At 41.7% G+C, this 16396-nt stretch overlaps 1 protein-coding gene across 23 annotated transcripts in view; it reads left to right on the forward strand.

Moving 5' to 3' along the window:
* NEB (nebulin) overlaps window positions 1-16396 on the forward strand; it is a 419697-nt gene that overhangs the window by 114666 nt on the left and 288635 nt on the right. For all 23 annotated transcript variants that reach the window (XM_033944892.1, XM_033944897.1, XM_033944903.1 and 20 more), the window contains 4 exons: window positions 4267-4371; window positions 8204-8311; window positions 10184-10495; window positions 14600-14806. In XM_033944892.1, coding sequence (XP_033800783.1) covers window positions 4267-4371; window positions 8204-8311; window positions 10184-10495; window positions 14600-14806 — 732 coding nt within the window. The remainder of the gene's footprint in view (window positions 1-4266; window positions 4372-8203; window positions 8312-10183; window positions 10496-14599; window positions 14807-16396) is intronic.

Below are 16396 nucleotides of genomic sequence, written 5' to 3' on the forward strand. Positions count from 1 at the left end.
TTATTAGATCACCTTGTACAGACTGGTATCTAATTGTTAGTAAAAGTCTATTATCTTTGCAATTAAAGAAACCAAATAATTTGGCATGGGTTCTCCAAAAATAGCTACTCCAAATATACCCCCCTTCCTTTTTACTAAGCTGCAGTAAAGGTTTCTACTGTGGCCCAGAGTGCTAAATGCTCTGACACTGCTCCAACGCAGTACTTATCACTTTACTCACAGGGTTGCAATACCCTCATATCTCAATGCATAGATTATGTCTTTCAATATCTAGAAGGCATAAAATATTAAAATTATTCCAACCTTTGTCACAGCAAAAAATCTTGTTGTATTTATAATTATGAATGTTCCAAGAACACTGCTGCATTCTTCCTTAAGAACAGTGATAGAAATTCAAAAGCCAACTGAGTGACCAAGATACCGACTAATTTTTAGTTGATCCAAACACAAGAGTCGTGAGGAAGAGAAGCCACCAACCAGGAATGTGTCATCAAATGGAATCTTTACTAGGCGTGGACTCAACACAGCCAGTCTTTTGGCACCTAAGTGTCTTTTTCAAGAGTCAGCCTTTAGTACACTCAATGGTTATGTAATGTATAATCTGCAATTTTTTTATAAAATGTTGTGCAGTGCGATTGAGTAAACGGTTAACTGAGAAGCCAAACACTATAGCAGGGAAGATGAAGGAAAAAATTATCCCAGTATATGCCTTAACTGCAACTGCTAGATATTCTGCTTGGCTGAGGCTTACAGAGCATGCACAACCCTCTTTCCTGCCACAGTGTTTGGCGTTTTGCTCTGCCGTTTTGTTGTTCTTCTCGGCTAACCGTTTACTCAATTGCACTGCACAACATTTTATATAAAAATTGCATATTATACATCATGTAATCATCAAGTGTGCTAAAGGCAAGTGCCTGACTCTTGAAAAAGGCACTTAGGTGCCGAAACACTGGCCGTGTTGAGTCCAGACCTAATAAAGGTTCCAGCTGATGACATATTCTTGGTTAGTGGCTTCTCTTTCTCATGACTTTTGTGTTTTGATTTTCGTTGTCATCATGGAGGTGTTTGTCTGATCCTTCTTTGGTAATTTTTAGTTGAACCTAACTGGCTAGGTTTACAGTTAAAAATTTGGTCACATCTAGCTGATCAGCTTTGGACCTACTAAATCTAATAGCTTATCCCATCAGTGCTGAAAGTAAATAGTGAGGGGGATATTCTATAAATGGCATCAAAACCTAAGCGCTGGTAGGCACTCTACTGGAGCCTAAGTTAACTGAGGAATGCCTACAAGCGGCTAAATAAAAGGGTCTGGAATTGTGCCTACATAGGCACTTTAGGCCACTGAACGCCAAAGTAGGTGTGGCCAATGCCAAAAGTGGTATTAGTGGGCCTAAAGTGCTTTCTTAGGCACGATTCATGCAAAGATAGATGCCAGAAATGTAGGCCTGGAAAACCCTGGTCTACATTTCCAGTATCTATCTATGCTGAAAGATCTCGAAAACATTGCACTGCTTCAGTGGCTTACCTAGCTTATGTGACATCATTTTTTGACACACACACACCCCCATCTGTATGAAAAACATGATTTTTAGTAAGAATCCACACGTCGCACAAGAGTGTATCTAGGAAAAGGCAGCATCTTACATACTGCAGTGAGCAGTACAACATCAATACACCCATTGTAAAACTAAACAAGCCAGACTAGTACAGATCAATCCTGCAGTCAATTCTAACAAAAAACCATGTCTTTCAAACACACAGAACACAGAAAACACCTTCACTTAGTATGGAATATGTTATCACAAACTAACCCCTCCCTCTTTTACAAAACTGTAGTGTGGTTTTTAGCCATGGTGGTAACAGCTCTGACGCTCATAGAATTCTGAGCATCAGAGCTGCTACCACCACGGCCGGTGCTAAAAAACGCTCCACAGTTTTGTAAAAGGAGGGATAAACTAGAAATACATAGGCAAAGGTTAAATTGAACCAGCAAGAAGCTGGACTCTGCATACAATGCAACACCACAGAAACAGTGACACGTCTCCTAAAGCAATAAATAAATAGAAAAAAAAATTTCTACCTTTGTCTTCTCTGGTTTCTGCTTTCCTCATCTTCTTGTTACTCTCTTCCTTCCATCCACTGTCTGCCAACTCTCTGCCCCTATATGACATCTTCTCACCTTCTATGCCCCTTACAGAAACTGTATGCCTCCCCCTTCCGTCTCTCCTTTCACCCCCATTGGTCTGGCATCTCTCTCCTCTCCTTTCATCTCCCACACCTCTCCTCTGCAATCCCTTTCCCTTTTCCCCCTCATTTTCCTTTTCAATTTATTTTCTGCATCTGTCTAGATTACGTTCTTACTACCCTGTCATCAATTTCCTTTTTTACTGTCTACCTACAGCTTGCCACCTCTTTCCCTCACCCCCTCCAGTATTTCACTAACTCAATCCTTTCCCCCCCACCATGTGCCCTTTTATTTATCACCTGCTTCCATCATGTGCCCTCTTTCTCTATCCCTTTCATCTAGTACCTTCTCCTCTCTCTGTCCACTTTCATTCAGCGTCTGCTCCCCTCTTTCTCTCCTCCCTATTTCCTTCCTGCATCTGCTCCCTTATCTCTCCCATCCGCACTTCCATCCAGCATAGGCTCCCCCTCTACCCTCCCCGCTACCATCCAATGTCTGCCCTTTCTCTCTCCATCCACCCCGCTTCAATTAGCATCTATCCCTTGTCTCTCCCTTCCCCCCACTTCCATCAGCATCTGCCCCCTTTCTTTCCCTCCAAGCCAATTCCTTCCAGCATCCTTCTCCCTTATGTCTCTCTCCACTTTCCCTGCACACCAATTCAATCAGCACCACCCTTGCATACCACCCTGCCCCCTTTCTCTTCCTCCACCATTCTTCCCTACCAGCAGTCCTGCTCCCTTCTCTCCTTTCATGCAGCAAGGTCCTGCGATGACTGTAGGTGCCTGCTGCTGGTCCACCCCACTCTGACGTACTTGCTCTGGAGCAGAGTCGGCAGCCGCATGCAGGAAGGTCCCACGATGACTCGTCTGCCGGGTCCACCCCCTCCGACATAACTTACTTCTTTCGGAGCAAAGCCGGCAGACGAGTCATCGCGGGACCTTCCTGCACTTCAGCGCAGCTGCCACAATGCTACAGAGCAAGTATGTCAGAAGGGGTCCACCGGCAGCCGCGCTGAGGTGCAGGTCCTGTTGCACAGTAGGGCAGGACGACCCGGACCTAGCCGGCTGTGTACCCCCTCTAGGCGTGCACCTGGAGTGGTCCGCCCCCCCCCTTGGTATGCCACTGCACTGCTTGCCAGTTCAGTTGATCGCAGCAGGGGAATCCACAATCAACTGAGCTGACAGGACTCCCCAAAGCCACAGCTTCAGGGAGTCCTGCAGGCTCAGCTGATTGGCCCTTCCCCTCTCTCAGTGCATATTGGGATGCACTGGGAGGGGCCTAAAGCCCTAAGCCAATCAGGGCCACAACATTTTACATCAACTTCATTCAGGACATGACACAATAAATTCCATAAGAATCGGTCAAGTTCTGTTATCTATTTATCTATCTATCTAGTCTTATGTATGCCATTTTAACTTATATAATAGGCTGCCTTAAAATTGCCCAGCCTGCACACAAGTATGAATGGGGATCAATAATGCACATGTTTTTACATATGATTGGAGGTAACGCTTGGTCAGGGGACACTACAGTGATTTGCTTTATTAATTACTAAAGCATTAGTAAGCATTAGTAAGGGGTATATTAACGTAATATACCCCTTACTACTAAAGCATTAGTAGTAAGGGGTATATTGCATTAATAAAGCAAATCATTGTAGTGTCCCCTGACCAAACACTACCTCCAATCATGTGTAAAAACATAAACATTATTGATTCCCATTCACACTTCTGTGCAGACTGGGCAATTTTAAGACAGCCTATTATACAAGCAAATGAATTTTGGAAATTTCCATCCTATACTTAGAACGATTGTGTGTTCTCTTAGAATAGTGTTGAGGCACGCTCATTCTAATCATTTTTGATTATATTATGTCTGCTCTGTATATTAATAAAAGCTTTTATTTTGTCACTATATTTAGTAAAATGTGAAGGTAAGAACTGAGTAATCTTATTCACTTCGGTTAATTTTTGAAGCAATCTATTGTGTGTTATAAATAAAACCAAAGTTAGTGCAAGTCAGTTTGCACATGTGCCTTACGTAGCATTATAAAGCTGCATTTTTTTTTCTTTATCTTTCAGTTACATTACAAAGCTTCTGGAGAGAAATTTAAGCATAAGTATACACTGACCCCTGATCATCCTGACTTTATTCAAGCCAAAGTTAATGCCCTAAACTTAAGCCATGTAAGTATTACTGTTTTATCAATGGTTAACATTTGGAGCTGGTAACAATCTGTGTCTCAGGCACAGTTTAGATGTTAAATGTATATGTAATGTAGTCCAACACATGCAGAAAAATAAGTGCATGGGGATACTTCCAACATGGTGTTCGAACTAACCACTGTTTCTCCAATACGCCCTTAAACTACTATGTTCTTCAAAACCTACTTCCCAATCCAAATTTCTTAAATTTTTCCTCCCTACCTCTCCAATATTCACCTTTCTGGCCTTCCCCTTCCCCTCACCACACCCTTGCTACTTCCCTTAGACATTCTTCAACCCGTCTTCCAAAAAAAAGGCAAGACATCTTCCAATGGGTTGGAAATTCCCCAAGCAGACACTCCTCCTATCTCCTGATACCCAAAACATTTCTTATCTCCTTCCACCCTAGAGGCTCCTTCCCTACCCACAACCCTCAGTTCCAGCCCACTGATCCATGTGGTCATGAGCCTATAAGCATTTTGATCCATATTTATAGAGTTGATGTGGAGGGGCATTTTCAATATGACATCCAAATCCAATTCTGTACCATTTTCAAACCAGAAAAATGTACGGTGTTTTTTTTTTTTTTTTTAAATGGCCATTTCCTGACGTGTTTGTCCTCAGTGCATCTATCTTTTTGAACCATTAAAAAGTTAACATAAACACATAAAAACCATATAAAAACCACATAAAAACCAACCTGTGGGATGTAGGAGGGGCCAGCATTCTTAGCAGACTGGCCACACAGACATCCCAGAGCAGTGGGGCACCCTAGGGGGCACTGCTGTGAACTTCACATAAAAGGTCCCAGGTACACATCTCATCATAACCCCTTTGCATTGTACGTTGAGCCTCCAAAACTCACCCACTACCTATTCTACCCAAATAACTCTTATGCATGCATGGCACACAATCCCCCCATCCATTAGATCACTAGACAGTCTTTGGAACTTAAGAAAAGCCGTGAAAACCTTCTTCTTTACAAACCCAGCTCCTTGAAGACACATGTCTACACCCCGGACAGATGGAACCCCAAAGACACCACCTAATATACCACAAGGAATCTCGCTAAAACTCGCATGCCACCGCAAATATAACCTGAATTACTACCACATTCTCTGACAACAAAGATGCACCCACCTGCAAAGAAAAGCTACTCCCCTTCCTAGTATATCTACACTGAAAATGCTGCAATTTAAACCACCCTTTGTCCACTAATGTGTATTTGTAAGTCTGCACGTTATGTCTATACTGTAATTGCTGTAATCTAAACCCCTTTGCCCATGCTGTAAAGTCTACCGGCCTCTTTTACAAAGCCGCTCTAGTGGCTGCGCTGCGTTAAGGGCCCCGAAGCCCATAGAGATTTAAAGGGCTTTGGGGCTGTTGCCACGTGGCAGCTGTTAGTGCAGCTTTGTAAAAGAGGCCGTATGTCTCACTAAAATTTGTCCTACCCATACTATGAATGTACTCCTGTAACTCGTTCTCCTTTAGGAGGATGGGCTAAATAAATGAATAAATAAATATATGCCTGTCCGATTTAAGAAATATAGTTTTTTTGGAATATGATCTGACTGTCTTGCCTTACAGCAGTTTGTTCTCTTTCATCCTAGGAGATATGTGTTTATTTTTAGTACTAGAATTAGTGTTATTTTTGTGCTGAATTACTTGAAAAGTTTGCTCACTCAATGAAAATTCGGATCAGTGGCTGGATTTCTGGTAATCTCCTAGGTAGACCCCTTTCTTTTGAACTGGGATTAGCTTCATTAAATCATGCAGTGATCCTGGAATAGAATCCAGTGTAAGGAGTAGAGAAGATCTGTAGACACTGAGGGCGATATTCTAGAAACGGCACCAAAACTTAGGCACCGGTAGGCGCCCTACTAGTGCCTAAGTTACTTGAGAAACACCATTTAAAATGGCAAAAAAAACGGTAGAAATAAAGCAGCTACTGGCACCTTAATCAAAAGTGCCGGAATTGAGCCTATATAGGCACTTTACGGCACTTAACGCCATTATGGGTGTGGCTAACACCAGAAGTGCCATTAGGCACCATAAAGCACCTACACAGGTGCAATTCAAAACGTAGGCGCCAGAAATGTAGGCCCGGAAAAACCTAGGCCTACTTTTCAGGCACCTAGCTTTCACAGAGGCACAATTCTCTAGAGCAGGGGTCTTGAGGGCCGCAATCCAGTCGGGTTTTCAGGATTTCCCCAATGAATATACATGAGATCTATTTGCATGCACTGCTTTCATTGTATGCTAATAGATCTCATGCATATTCATTGGAGAAATCCTGAAAACCCGACTGGATTGCGGCCTTCAAGGAGGGACTTTGAGATCCCTGCTCTAGAGGGCGCTGTCGTGTGATTAACACATGATCGGCGGCCTCTCTTTAGGTGGCCATCAATATCAGCGTCCTATAGAGAATCTGGGCCTGACTGGCTTTAAAAAAAAAAAAAAAATAGAAAGTACACCTCCCCTCAAAATATATCTGGGGAACGATATTCAAAGGTACTTATCTGGTTAGCAGATGCTGCTAACTGAATAAATGCCAGCCAGTGGAATATTTAGCAGCACTAACCAGATAGTTCCCTCTAAGTCGTGTGGGAATTCTCCACCTAAAGCCCTGCCAGTGGGAGGTGCTGTTTCACTAGCACATTTTCAATAGTGAGGGATCGGCAAGCTCTACAGGAACATAAGAACATAAGCAATGCCTCTGCTGGGTCAGACCTGAGGTCCATCATGCCCAGCAGTCCGTTCACGTGGCGGCCCAACAAGTCCCGGACTCCAGGAAACCCTCCTGTTCCTTGCAACTGAAAAAAAAAGCTATTAAAGCATCACCCCCCCACTGGTAGTAATGCAGTTGGAGGACTCCTGCACTGCTTAGAGAGAACAGTGCCACTGAATATTGCTTGTGACTGCATCAGTGCCATCCAGATAGGGTGGGGCAATCCATATGGAAAGCTTGGGTGGAGCCAATTACTTCAAAATTCTGTATATGACACCTAAGGTTGTGTGTGCACACTAGCATGCATAGCTGACATGCGCACACAACTTAAAGGATTAATTGGCTTAACTGGTACCGATAATTGCCAATTAACATCTTTTAGTTGGCATCAATTAGAAGTTACGCACAACTTGGTAGGTGCATAGCATAATGTTATGTGCTATGCCCAGTGTGTGAATCTAAAAGGGGGCATGGCCAAGGGCTTATCGTGGGTGGATCATGGGCATTCCTAAAAGTTATGCACCGACCAACAGAATGGAGCATAACTTAGGTGCAAGCATTTAGGCCTGGTTTTAGCTGGTCTAAATGAGTGCGCCTAGAACTTATGACACACACTGGCACTATGTGTAATTCTGTAAGGTGCACATAAATTGTAGAGAAATGTGCTTAGCGACATACTAGTCAGTGCTGATATTTTATCCAGTTTGCTATCTGGTTAGTGGTCTGAATATGACTCCTATCTGAATAGCACCGCCAGGTAGCGCTGATTCCCAGATGTTCAGTGTCGGCCTGTATTGAGATACCAGTACTGAATATCTGGTGGGTTGTTTTTTTTTACCTTTAGCTGCCAGCATTATAAAAACACTGCCTGTTGTAGGGTAAATATTGGCCCCAAAGCATTTATTCTAAAATGATGACTGTTCGTGTTTAGATAGGGTCACACCCCCTGACGAATGGAACTGTGGTGAGTATTGGCCAAAGTTACTGCTCCAGAAGAGAGGATGTAAACCTTTATTCACAATTGTCTGTTTAAAACAGAAATGTTTAAAACAAAGTTATTAATTTTTATTTTATCCCCCCTTTAAGTCTTACTACAAAGCAGACTGGAATGAACACCTTGCCAAAGGATATGACTTGAGATCAGATGCCATCCCCATAGTAGCTGCCAAAGCTTCAAGAAACATAGCCAGTGATGTAAGTATATATTTGATGAACGATTAAAACTCTGCCAAACTTTAATTAACTTAGGAGCCAATAGAGCTGTTTCTGGAATTTACCCCTAGCTTTGAACAACCAGCGAGGGATGACCGGTTAATTTCTGCTCAATATTTGCGGTTAATCACAAAAATGCTATTTAATGGGTCAGCAGCCATTTCTGAATATCGAGGGGTAGATTCTCTATAGATCAACTAAAGTTAGGTGCCAAAATGATGAGTGCTAACAGTGGCGTAGTAAGGAGGAGGAGGGGACAGACCATTCCAGGCACCATCTGGGTGGGGGCGCTAACACTGGCACCTCTCATCCTCTCCCCCCTCCACCTCTTGAAATCTTCTATAGCTGCTTGCACCGGCCTCGGCTCTCCTTCTGAAGTCACTTTCTGGTCACTGTGTGCTAAGTCTGAATTCTGTGCGCATTTGCTCTTATAGACGACTAGGAAAGTTTGTATTTGCACACCTAATTAGGGGCATGAGCAACAGAAAATACTTTGACGCCCCCTCATTCCGCCTACTTATGCAATCCTCCATCTTAAGTCTATTCGACTACTGCAACATCATCTACCTGGGATCTTTCAAAAAAACCACACAAAGATTGCGAATTATTCAAAACACGGCAATCCGACTGATCTTCGGACTAAAAAAATGGGAACACATAACTCCCTATTACCACAAACTTCACTGGCTACCCCTGGAAGCAAGAGTGCTATTCAAGTTCGCCTGTTTCTGCTACAAATCCATCCTTGGCTCAGCCTCCCTTTACTTAGTACCCCATTTTATCCTAGACCGCCCATCCAAACTCACACGTAGAACCCACCTGTTTAGCTACCCTACCCTAAGGACCTGCCGTTACAAAAGATATCTAAATAGAACTCTTGCCTTCCAAGCAGGTCATCACAATAACTGGTTGGCCCACATCATCTCACGCACTTCATCCTACTTAAACATCAGGAAACTACTAAAAACTAATCTTTTCACCCGATTCATACCCTAAGACCCCTATGCCCACACTGGCCCCTTCTATCTCTCTATATCCTTTACGCAGATTGTCTTGACCTTCTTCCCTGTACCATTTCATTGCCATAATTGTACCCATCTTTCTTTCTGTTTGTACCATTTTTTCTCTCTGTTGTACCATTTTTTCTCTCTGTTGTACCATTTTTTCTCTGCCACCTATTTTTCTCTGATTGTAACATTGTACCATTTTCGCTGATTGTCCATCCCTTCTTCGTTGTAAACCGCCTCGAACTACTATGGCTTTGGCGGTATATAAGAAATAAAATTATTATTATTATTATTTTTATAAATTCTTTATTCATTTTCAAAATTACATTAAATGAATATATATGTTCAAACACATTAACAATAAATACATCATTTTACCTTCTTTCATTTGTACAGTACATAAATTTTTATCCCTCCCCCTTCCCACCCCTCCCTACCATATATTCCATAATTTTATAAAAAAAACATATTAATAAAATATCCCTCACTCTACCCAAATTAATTGATACATTAAAGGGAAACATTTTCAACTAATCCTTACAAAATTCTGCTATTATTATTATTATGCTAATTCGATGGCTGATATCAATGTGTGTGCCTAAATATAGGCAGTTAGGTGTGTAAATGCTAGTATTCCATAAGATGTGTGCATACGTGTTGGGCATATCCCTGGTCCATGCCCCCTTGCACTTGCATGCTATGGATTTTGTGTGCAAAATTCACAGACTCACAACTAAGGGCGGTTATCCGCATAGGGGTAAATATTCATCCAAAGAGCAAAAATAACAGTGAAATGAACTTATTATAAGCAAGATTCATGCTATACAGTTGGTTTTCTTTCCCACAGTTTAAGTACAAGGAGGCATACCAGAAAGAAAAAGGAAAGCAGGTTGGATTCCGCAGCCTGCAGGATGACCCCAAACTGGTGCACTACATGCAGGTGGCAAAAATGCAGTCGGATCGTGAGTATAAGAAAGAATATGAGAAAAGCAAGACAAGGTACCAAACCCCCGTGGATATGCTGAGCGTGAAAGCAGCTAAGCAAGCCCAGGAAGCGGCTACGAACATGAACTATAAGCAGTTGATCCACAACTACACGCTCTTACCTGATGCCATGAATCTTGAGCTGTCCAGGAACAGGATGCAGCTCCAGAGCGATGTAAGTGACCTTTGTCTTACCTTTCACAGCAAATGCTTTATATCGAGCAGATTTGGGGTTGAGCTGTTTGAAAGGTCAACGATAGTCATCCATTGATTGTCGGATGGAAGTAACCTGCAGTTCTGTGTGAAACTGTGCCGAGGTTTATTTGATTATTATGTCATTGATATGCGTCATTTTCCCATTGGCACATAATGCGTTTAAGAGCGTTTGGGTAAGATTTGTACTAAGTCACTTCCTTGCTCTACGCATGTTGTGTTTTGTGTTCGAGAACATCAGTTTATTCCTAAGAAAGCTATAATGGCAAACTTCCAAACAAATATATATATACAATATATATATATATATTGTATACTCATATTATATTTTCTGTATTTGATGGATCACCTTTCATTAGAGTAAAATCAAGGTGATGTGCAGAACAAAAGTGTATGTTGTAACTAATAGAATGATTCTACCTTATCAAGGCAGATACTCAAAGAAAACAGAAAAGGCGACCAGGTGGTACTCAATATCTTTATTCTATGAAGACTCGACACGCACCTGGGTTAATGTCCACATCGTGAACAAACTTTTTAGTGATCATTCTAATTGATGTGTTTGGTGAATGACTCAATCATTATAATTTTATAAGATAGAACAGTCAACATATACTATATTGATTAAAGCATTAAGACTCCTGAGGCAGGCCTTCAGGCCGAAACACATACATGTCGAGTCTTCAAAGTATAAAGATATTGAGTACCACCTGGTCACCTTTTCTGTTTTCTTTGCGTAACTAATAGAATAACATGCACAATAGAAACAGAATAACATGCATAATAGAAGTTAACCAGAAGACAAAACAAGTAGCAGGGACAAAGAAAGCAATCACTGAGAACTCCACTACACAGAAAACATTAACTAATCTCTACATAATCTGAAAAGACTGGGATAAAAAAGCATATCTTTAAGCCTACCTTTAATTCTTTATAGCAGGAGTTCTTAACGCAATCTTTGGGACACACCAAGCCAGTCCGGTGTTGAGGATTCCACAATAAATAGGCATGAGATCGATTTGCAAAGAATGCAGATTGTGCATGCAAATCGATCTCATGCATACTCATTGTGGATATTCTGAAATCCTAACTGGCTAGGTGTGTCCTGAGGACTGGGTTGAGAACCACTGCTTTATAGGTAGGGCCGGCATTAGGGTCAGGCAAACAGGGCAGCTGCCCTGGGCTCCATAGCTCCAGGGGGCCCCTGTGGGTCAGATGTCCTTCCCTTCTCCCCACCCTGGTGTGAAACTGTCCCTTACCTTTTAAAATACAAGGAGGGATCCAAGATGGCCGCGGTGGTGGAGCACTGAGCAACCGCCCGCAAATCTTTACCTTTGAGAAGTTTTTCTTCGGGCGTTTTGGCGCTGTGGAACTTTTGCCATGCCAAAAAGGAGGGGAAAGGGAGCTTCTTCGGCCCTGCGGCGTTCCAGATTAGCCTCCTCTGGCAATATTGAAGATTTGCTGCGACGGATGCAGGGCGTCATTGGAGCGTTGGTGTCGCCCCCGGCTGAGACGCTTCCTAGCAACGGACTCGAGGCGTCTCTTCGGGCTCATGAGATCTCGTTGAGCCCCGACGTGAGAATCCCTCCTCCCAACCCTCGAGCCGCCAGTTCCCCGGGAGTGGGGAGACAGCCGGAAGTCGGCGTGAGCTCCCTCCCAGAGGCTGCAGGGAACGGCGAGATGAACATCGACTCAGGCTCACATGGATTGCAGCGGAGCCTGAGTGTGTATGAGGATGTGACAACGCTGGGGTCAACCCCGATACAGAAGGAACGGAGAGGAGAGGTTCCTGTAGCTGGTGAGCCTAATTTACCACTGTTAAACTTGCAAACTTTTAATCTTGTAAAGCCCCAAGAAGTCACACTGGAGGCTTTGTGGGATTTGATTGCCAATTTGACTAGAACAGTAGATAGTAATTATCTTCAAATAGAGGGGAAAATAAAAATTCAAGAGAAAGAAGTTCTGCAGATAAAACAAGACTTGGGAGAATCGAAACTAGATATCCAGTGTATTAAAGATCAACTTAAATCTTCCAAGCTGCTTCATGACACTTTAATTAAGGACAACATAAATTTAAGAAGGAAGATAGAGACATTTGAAAATTTCTCTAGGAATAATAATTTAAGATTGATTAACTTTCCACGAATTTCAACAGTGACTCCAAGAGAAATGTTAAAAAGGTATTTGCTGGAGATATTGGAAGTACCGGAAGATTCATTACCTCCTTTCACCCAGGTCTATTATTTGCCTAATAAAAATCAGGATCTTCAAGAAAAAACTCAGGGACCAATTGATGTCTCTGCTTTACTTGAACTATCTGATAAAGAAATTGCAATACCTGCTACATTGATTGTGACCCTGGCTATTACGCTAGATAAGAATTGGCTATTGAAACTATTCTTCAAAAATAAGGAAAAAAAGTTTCTTGATCTTAAGATACAGATGTTCCCAGATTTGGCAAGAGACACACTAAAGGAGTTTCTACTATTAAAACCTGGAGTTTTGGCTCTTGGGGGAACTTTCTATCTTCGCCATCCTTGCAAGTGTATAGTTCAATATAATTCTCAGAAATATGTTTTCTTTGAACCAAACCAGTTGACGGCCCTTCTCTCCTTGTCCCGCCTGGAAAAGGGGAAAGAATGAGGGCTTCAAGATATAAGGCACCTGAATTTCAGTTAACCACGTACCACTTATCTTTAATAATAGTTCTATGTTTAATTCCGTTTAATTTACATCATGGATCATAATTGTGGACTTGAGAGATTATACAAAAACTTGATTTCTATGTAAATTTATGAGGTTTCATTTGTTCTTTTGATGTAATCACTTTCTGTACAAGATTTATCTTGATTTGTTAATTTGAAATTTATAAATAAATAATTAAAAAATAAAATAAAATACAAGGAGGTTGCTGGCGTTTCAGCGATTCTCTGGTACTGTTCCTCTGCTACAGCCTACCTACATACCTGGTGGTGCAACGGGGTGGGGGTGGGGATCTTTGGGGCAGAAGCACAGCCCCTTCATTCCTGCCTCCTCGTGACCATCACAACCTCTCACAGCAGCGCATGGTACTTTGCATAGTACCACAAGCTGCCTACCTAAACACGGGAGTAGATGAGTGGTAGAGGGGATGACTTTGATGCCGGAAGGGGGAGGGGGGGTTGAAGACATTCATGGGGTGGGAGGGAGGGTTGGGTTTTTTTTTTGTTTTTTTTAAAAGATGGTAAAAATACTTAGCCAGGCCCTGGCCCCAATATTCAGCCCACTTTTTGGGGGGCTTGTCAGAGCTAATATTCAACAGCACTGCCTAGTTTAGTGCTGCTGAATATTAGCATTTAGATGCCGTTCGGTGATTTCAGTGGGCCAAGCCCAATAAATCTATCTCAACTGATTATTGATGGGAGAATGGGAGAAGATATTTGTTAAGAATACGCATGTATTTTGAACTTTTGGGTATGGTAGGGTACATAAGAACATAAGAATAGCCTTACTGGGTCAGATCAATTGTCCATCTAGACCAGTATCCTATTTTGAACAGTGGCCAATCCAGGTCTCAAGTACCTGGCAGAAGCCCAAATAGTAGCAATATTCTATGCAACTAATCCAAGGGCAAGCAGTGGCTTCCCTTTGACTGTCTCAATAGCAGACTATGGACTTTTACTCCAGGAACTTGTCTGAACCTTTTTTAAAATCTAGATATGTCGACCAAGATATGCCAACAATGTTAGCACACCCTCTAGCAATGAGTTCCAGAGCTTAACTATTTGTTCAATTAAAAAATATCTTCTCCTATTGGTTTCTAAAGTATTTCCGATTCACTTTTACCATTCAGGATTTTGTAGTTCTTCGGCTTACAGTTAATGGGGATGGGCATCCATGTTTTAAAGTTTTTCTCTACGTGACGTTTTTATGGAATCTGTAACAATTAAGAATTATTTAGTTCTAGCCATTATTTTTATTTCTTTCTTTGCTTCATTCCTGCCTTACAGCGAAAAATGGTTTGAAATGGCAGATTATTTTAACAAAATAATAATAAGAATTGTTTCTGGATCTTCTGTTTTGTTAGAACCTGTACAAAGCTGATTTCAATAACTGGCTTAAAGGAGTTGGTTGGATTCCGATTGGTTCTTTGGATGATGAGAATGCTAAGAGAGTTAAAGTGATCGTCAGTGAAAAAAATTATCGCCAACATCCAGATAAACTGAAATATACCATTGATATTGAGGCAATGGATCAAGTACTTGCCAAAAGTAACGCATTGATCATGAATAAGGTGAGATTTAAATGAACCCAGTTTTATCTATATTTTTCTTCAACCTTTGGTGCCATAGAGAATTTAATCCCATCCGTTATATATATGCTGATGATATTCAGAACCTTCTATTCAATGAACATCTTAATGGATGCAGACTAACAGACTCAAATGGAATCCCAGTAATACAGCTACTCTGAGGTTATCAATAGTTGAGAGAGTAAAATTCATGGGAGTCAATATACATTTTGCTGTGGCGAGTTTTTTTTGCTGACCATGGTTGGTGTTATTTCTGATCTTCAATGCTGGCCCAAGTCCAAGCTTCGGCACTGAATATCTAGTTTATCAAGCACCAGCTAACACATGGCTGGTTAAGTCAATATGTAGAGCTTAACTGGCCATGAGTTGCCACATAAAAGCCCTCTTTTACTAAGCTGCTGTAGAAGTTTCTACAATGGCCCAAAGCGCTAAATGCTCTGACGCTGCTCCAATACTCATAGGAATTCTATGAGCATCGGAGCAGTGTCGGAGGATTTAGCGCTCTTGGTCTTGGTAGATAACCCTACCGCGGTTTAGTAGAAGGGGGCCAAATATAGGATTGTGTTTTATGTGGTCTATTGATGTGGTTACCCTGGCTGCTTATGTACTGAATATTAAATTCCATTACATTACAAGAGAGATTTCTATTCTGCCATTGCCTTGCAGTTCAAGGCAGATTACAAAAGAATTACAAAAAACATATTACAAGACAAAGATATCTGGTAATTTCTAGAGGAGATAAAGAGTAGATCAGGTTGCTTCGGGGAATCAGAAAGGAATTGGGAAGTGGGAAGGAGCTAGTGGTATTAAGTCGTTTGCAGGGATTTCTTGAAAAGTAGTCTTTATTTCTTTTCTAATGTTTTGTGGTCTGGGGTCGTAATTAGTAGATTGGAGATTTGGTTGTCTAGTTTTGCTGCTTGTATGGCTAGGAGGTCAACATGTAGTTTTTTCCGTTTGACTTTTTTGATTGGAGGGTGCGTGAATGGAGTATGGGTTTTCCTATGTCTAGTTGATGTCGTTTGGATGAGGCGGTTGTTCAGGCAGGTTGGGCTATCGCCGTTTATGGTTTTAAATAGTAGACAGTAGAATTTGAATAGTATTCTTGCCGGAATTGGAAGCCAGTGTGAATTGGGGTATGCCTCTGTGTTGTGCTCGTGTTTCCTCAATGAATAGATAAGTCTCAGTGCTGTGTTTTGGATTGTTTGTAGTTGTTTTATCATTGTTGCTGGGCAGGGGAGGTAGAGAATGTCAGAGTTTAAGTGGCCAAGTGACTATTCTACCCCCCCAGAATTCCCCTAAAACACCTGGTTTTCATTTAACAGCTACTTTTCAGAGTTGATAAGCAGTTAAGTGCCACTGCAAATTAGCAGATAGCCTCAAACAAGCAATTTAACGATCAGCAGCTGTTTCTGGTCAGTTACGTCATTTTGAATATTGACCATATGTTTTATTTTCTTATTCTTAATACTTATATTTACGAATGGAACTCCAAGCCCCCTCACAAGCCTATTTCAGTGCGCCAGTCTTTTGGTTATTCCCTCAATGGAGTCAGTGAAGGATGCCATCATTTCT

Source organism: Geotrypetes seraphini, chromosome 5 (assembly GCF_902459505.1).
Source record: "Geotrypetes seraphini chromosome 5, aGeoSer1.1, whole genome shotgun sequence".
In the NCBI taxonomy this organism is placed as follows: Eukaryota; Metazoa; Chordata; class Amphibia; order Gymnophiona; family Dermophiidae; genus Geotrypetes; species Geotrypetes seraphini.